The sequence below is a fragment of the Sinocyclocheilus anshuiensis genome, unplaced genomic scaffold (assembly GCF_001515605.1).
Source record: "Sinocyclocheilus anshuiensis isolate Anshui unplaced genomic scaffold, SAMN03320099.WGS_v1.1 scaffold3077, whole genome shotgun sequence".
NCBI classification, from domain to species: domain Eukaryota; kingdom Metazoa; phylum Chordata; class Actinopteri; order Cypriniformes; family Cyprinidae; genus Sinocyclocheilus; species Sinocyclocheilus anshuiensis.
Window position 1 is genome coordinate 171,703 of NW_015554865.1, and position 6,386 is coordinate 178,088.

The 6,386-nt window shown below is 39.5% G+C and overlaps 1 protein-coding gene across 1 annotated transcript in view; it reads right to left on the reverse strand.

Moving 5' to 3' along the window:
* Window positions 1-1,548: 1,548 nt before the first annotated feature.
* The window catches only part of LOC107671550 (histamine H3 receptor-like), a 14,968-nt gene continuing 10,130 nt past the window's right edge, over window positions 1,549-6,386 (reverse strand). The window contains exon 3 of the mRNA XM_016464466.1: window positions 1,549-2,298. Coding sequence (XP_016319952.1) covers window positions 1,549-2,298 — 750 coding nt within the window. The remainder of the gene's footprint in view (window positions 2,299-6,386) is intronic.

A 6,386-nucleotide genomic window follows, 5' to 3' on the forward strand; every position in this document is an offset into this window, starting at 1 on the left:
TGCCAAGAGTATGCTGTCCCCCAGCCAACAGATAGCGTTCCTGGGAACAGTTCTCGACTCAGCCCAAGTGAGGGTGGTAGTCGCGCCAGAACGTGCACTGGCCATTCAGCAGCTCGCAGCCTCATTCAAAATTGGAGCCTCTCGCCCTTTCTAGGCATTTCAAAAGATGCTGGCTGAAACCATGTGTTCCGCCCCACGCCTGGTGTCTCGGACACCTTCGTGTCAAGGTGGGCCAGGCCTGTGTAGCAGCTCTGGCTCCTTGGAAAGACCCTCAGTGGATGGAATGGGGTGTGCCCTTGGGAATGGCCTGCAGAAGTAAGGTGGTCTTGACAGATGCTTCCAACACAGGTTGGGAAGCGCTGTGCGGCAGCAAACCGGCTTTCGGCCACTGGTCGAAAGAGGAGGGTCGGCTTCACATCAACTGTCTGGAAATGCTGGCAGTATGTTTGGGCCTCTGCACCTTTCTGCCAGACCTAAGTGGACACCCCGTCTTAGTCCGTTCGGACAGCATGACGGTGGTGTCCTATATAAATCGCCAGAGCAGTCTCTCCTCGAAGCGCCTCTTCATTCTGGTAGAGTGCCTCTTGGAATGGGCTCAGCTCAACTTGCGTTCACTGAGAGCAACGCATGTGCCGGGCAGGCTGAACCAGGGAGCAGACATGCTATCTCGGAGCAATGTCCCCTCGGACAAATGGATGCTCCACCCACAAACAGTTCACAGAATCTGGGAGATTTTCGGCAATGTCTGCTAGAATGTTAAAAAATGTGCAGTGTTAAAAAAAATTTAAAAGTATTTTTAAATTGTTGTTTTGTATTAGTGTACAATGTTTACAAATAATAATTTATTCTATGTAGTGTCCATTTAATTAATTTCACATTTAATATTGGAGGCATCCAAGTTATTTTACATTTGAATTTTTTTTTTTTTTTTAAAGTAACGCAATACTTACTTTCCCTGGTAACTGGTTACTTTTATAATGATGCAACTCAGTTACTAACTCAGTAACTCAGTACTAACTATTTGTGAGAAGTAACTAGTGACTATAACTAATTACTTTTTTAAAGTAACTTGCCCAACACTGGTCACTACTATTGCACTATAATGCTGCTTCTGCCACCTTATGACAATAGATTTACACTTCGGATTAGGTAGTCTGTCATCAATGACAGTAGCTCATTGGAAAATGATGGAAAATGCCCTTTTTGCACTAATAAATGCTGCTGCCTGCCAGCTGCAATCACCAATAAAATGTTGTTCCATATTTTTTTCTATATCGTCATAAATATCATTATCGCAAATATTCTTGAAATATCGTGATATAATTTTGAGGCTATATTGCCCACCCCTATTAAAAACATGCACTTTAAAACATGTTTTCAAAAGTTCGCATTTTCTGGCACCCAAAACTCTGTGTAAACACCCTTATGCCACAAATGTAGTCGAGAGACTTGTAATGAACCTGCAACATTCATTTCCATACATAGGCACTTAAATCCTCTTTGTACATGCTATTTCAGTACATGTGTGCTGTCCTCTGATCATTCAGACTATCTGTGTGTGCTGGATGAATGGGCTGTCAGCGGTATGTTGGATCTCTGTCGTGGGCACAGGATCTTGAAGAAGGCTCTTCGGAAGCTGCTGTGGCACAGCGGGTACAGGAACGGGTTGATTGCTGAGTTCAGCCACAGCAACCAGAACGTCACCTCATACCAGTGATGCGACACGCAGTCTCCTCTGCACGCCGCTCGCACGATCATTAACAGAGTGTACGGCGCCCAGCACACCGCAAAAACACACACAATTATGGCCAGAGACTTAGCAATCTTCTTGTCCTGCCTCAGACGCGAGCGCTGGATGCACCGCATCGACAGACCATTGTTCTCCGAGCGCTTCTCGCCGTCTGCTGCGCTTTTCTTCTTGAGCATCATGGAGTTCCAGCAGATTCGGACGCTCATGCGTGCTTTCTCCCCGTACAGATTTGTAGCGTCCTGGCTCTTTGGAGAACAGGATTCTTTCTTGCTGCCGAGTCTCCTCTGACGGATGCTGAGGTAGATGCTGATGTTGAAGAACGCCACGGATAAAAACGGTGAGAAAAACTCTACCACTGAAGCAGAAAGCAGGAAGTGCCAGGTATAGTAGAACTCAGCGAAGCACTCATCATCTGGCACGCGGCTCTTGCCTGTCAGCTGCTCCCAGAATAAGATGGCCGGTCCATAGAGGAGGAAGGCCAGAATCCAAACCGCTGCTATCTTCACCACCGCAAAGTGGGCCATTCCTTGTTTGGCTCGATAAGATACCTAGGATCAGGAAAGAAAACAATGGAAAAATTGCATTTAATTGGCAGAAAAAATGTAGAAAACTGAGAACTACAGAGATGCATGCATATAACCACATACTGAGCCAAAGAGTAACAGTACATATATCCGTTATTATGGTTAGATTGATCTTAGAATGCTGCAAATCATCCTTGGATAACTGATGAAAGTAAACTTTGGCTGTCAATAATTTGTGATTAATCTCATATTTTTTTATTTTATATATTAACACATTTAATTTCTTTTTAGGAAAAATAAATAACAATGCCAGAAAACCTTAGGCAAACAGTGCACTTTGCTTCTCTGCATTTTAAGAGAAATATTCCAAAGCAGTTGTCCCAACTCTTGTTTATTTTTTGTTACTTAAGGTTTTTATAAGTCTCGTATGCTCCCTAAAACATTAATATTGTGAAAAATTATTACAAATTGAAATAGCTGTTTTCTATGTGAATATACTGTAAAATCTCATTTATTTCTGTGATCAAAACTGAATTTTCAGCATCATTACTCCAGTCTTCAGTGTCACATGATCCTTGATCCTGATTTGCTGCTCAAGAAACATTTCTGATTATTAACAGTGCTGAAAACAGTTGTGCTGCTTCATATTTTTGTGGAAACCGTGATACATTTTTCCCCCTGTGGTTTTACTGTAAGTACTACAGTTGAACTATGGTTGCTGTAGTAAAAACATGGTTAATTTTTGTAATGGACTGACAGGATGTTGCACCCCTAAAGGTATAAATTTTGCTCTTTTTTTGTCCTCAAAGTATATGATTTATTAACAACAATTATAGAACCGGAACATGATCCATTTTAAATGTTAATGTTCAATTTAAATAAATTTAATCATACAACCTTAACATAATACATGTTACATGTACACTTTCCATTTGTTCATTGTGAAATAATTGTACTGGCCCTGCGTCCAGCTTGTTTCCCTGTCTTTGGCCCGAGTTGCTGGGAAAGGCTCCAGCATCCCTGTGACCCTACAGGACAAGTGGTTTAGAGAAAGGGTGTATCGTAGAGACTAGTGGTGAGAATGGTTTCTTATGTATTACTTATGATCCTATGCTCATTATGCTCTGGGGAACACAGCCCTTTTTGAATAAGCGCTGTGAATGAAGCATCAGATGAGCAGGAGTAGTAGTTTTATCCTACACAATTTTTCACTAACATAGTTTATGTTTCCACTTTAAAGCTTTTTATGCATTAAAATGCATGTTAAATAAAAAAATGAATATGACTGGTAATTGTATTGTTTGCTGCACCAGAGGGTCACCTTACTAAATCAATACTTACTAAATAAATTGCCTTGAGTTAGTTAACACTTAGATAGTTAAAGTTAAAATTATGGATTTTTGAAAATGACCTTTCATGCAGTGTGAAACACAGCTCTAAGTGAATGAAAACATCCTGCAAAGTTTTAAATCTGAAAGTGCACGTGTATAAAGTTATTGTCTCTCAAAAGAAAGAGTTGACTCTGAATCATTGAAACGAGTCGTTTTTAACACAAATCCCAAGCCGTTTCAAGTTGAAGTCAACATGAAACATTAGCATATTGTCCGCCCACTTGTTGGTCTTTTCAGGTTGGTCTGAATGAAAATGCAAATTAATTCTTTGCCACTAGGTGCCGCTTTTGGAGCAGTAAAATAGCAGTTTCCATGGTAACGCTGTACACAAAACAGCACTGCGCTCACAAACACTGCTTTATCAGGCATTACAGGCGAGATGAAATGAAAATGAGACCAATCGGACCAATCACCGCAGATTAGCGTCACGCAAAGGAGGGGTTTGGAAAAATGAATCGTTGAGCGAATCGTTTGGGAGTCGTTGAGCAAGTAAGGTAAAAATAAATGAAATAAAACCTTGCATGCATGTCAACCTGTTGTTGGGGACTCCCAAAACCAAAATATGAACCTTTCATAACCCATAATAGGGGCACTTTTAACACTCAAATATCACACTTAAATACAATGAAATATCCCAACATAGAAGCCAATGTTTCCAATGAATAATACATTTAAGTTGTACTGTAAGATGCATTGCAAAACTGTTCAGTCCACAGTACTTGCCACTAATTCTATTATCTGCTAAGAAATGTGGTTGTTTTACCAGCCTTTTTTCATTATTCACTTGTACTACTACAACACTAAAACAAAATGTTAATTTCAGATGGGAAAGCTTGTTAGTTACTGCTGTTTTTAATTGCCAGCTTCAAATGCTGTAGTTGTATGGAGACTCAAATGTGAAACTAATGTGATGATAATAATTTGACAAATTGATAAAAAATCGATAAATTAGCTGAAAAAAAAATCAATCAATAAAGCAATAAAGCAACCAATTATCAAGATGTGAGAAAAAGATTGAGTTTAGTATTTATTACTATTCAACTCATTGACTACTAATTAAAAACCAACTCTTGGCATAATTAATTTCAAGACAACAAAGTATTGCTTCAAGGTATTGCTCCACTGAACCGTACACAGAAGCTGTACATGAAAACGCACAGTAGGGAATGAAGACAAACACTTTCTTTTGCTGGTACACACATATCCGAGCATGTGTGCGCCGTCATAGTGCTGCCAATGATAGCATGAATCTTTCCTCCTTCACTTTGATTGAAGCTGAAGCCGCAGTCTGTGAGATCAAACATGGCTGTCTTGCAGATTAAAGGCATACGTTACGTATTACGATTTATGTTCGTATCATTGCTCTGATGTTAAGAGCTTGTGTGGGAAAACAAAACCAGACATTTTCAAGGATGCTTTCTGACCTGAGTCTAAACAAACATCAGAGAAAGCTTTGAAGTAAATATTCCACAATATTCACTGCTCTATGAATCACTGTTCCCGGGGTATCTCAGGATGTTTCTTTAGTTAGACGGATTTAACCCCACAAAAAAGATTTGGGAAGATCATCTCATGCAACATCCATTCAAAAATGTTTTTTGGTCAAAATTAAATAATAATAAAAAAAATCCCAGCCCACCTGTTCACACCTGTTGCTGCCTAATACACTTGAAGTTACTTTGCATCACTGTCAATGTAATTATTAGTGTAGACATTTTTATTGGAGAGCTAATAATACTTATATGCAATTAAATGCACTAATAATAATAATTTATAAAATATTATATACAATCCCAATTCCAGAGAAGTTGGGACATTTTGTAAAATGCAATAAAATCAAGAATCTGTGATTTGTTAATTCTCTTTAACTTTTATTTAATTGACAAAAGTAAAGAGAAAAGATTTCCAAAGTTTTCACTGACCAACGTAAATGTATTTTGTAAATATGAACAAATTTGGATTTTGATGGCTGCAACACACTCCAAAAAAGTTGGGACAGAGGCATCAGCGGTCCTTTTAATTACAGTGTTTAATTGTTTAGGAATTGAGGATACTAATTGTTAAAGTTCTGCAAGCAAAATTTTTGCCCAATCTCACTTGATACAAGACTTCAGAAGCTCAGCAGTTTGTGATCGTCACTGTCTGATTCTCCTTTTCATGACTGGTCATACATTTTCACCTGGAGACAGATTGATTCTCCTTTTCATGACTGGTCATACATTTTCAGTAGGAGTCAGATCTGGACTGCAGTTAGGCCAGTCTAACACATTCACTCTGTCTCTACGAAACCACGCTGTTGTAGCACATGCAGAATGAGACCTGGCATTGTCTTGATTTAATAACCATGGACTTCCCATGAAAGACATTATCTTGATGGCAGTATATATCTCTGTACAATCCCAATATATGCCTCCATGTCAATACCTTCGCACATATGCCAGTCACCCATGCACTCATATACCATGACAGACATTTGCTTTTGCCTCTGTCACTGATGAAAGTCTGGATGGTCCCTTTAGTCTTTGGGACTGATAACTCGCCATCCATTTTTCCCAGAAACAAGTTGAAATGTGGACTCATCTGAGTACAGCACGCATTTTCTTTTTGACTATCTGAGATGAGCTCTGGCCCAGAGTACCCGGCAGCATCACTGCATACACTCTAAAAAATGCTGGGTTAAATATAACCCAGCGCTGGGTTAAAAAGGGACAAACCCAGCTA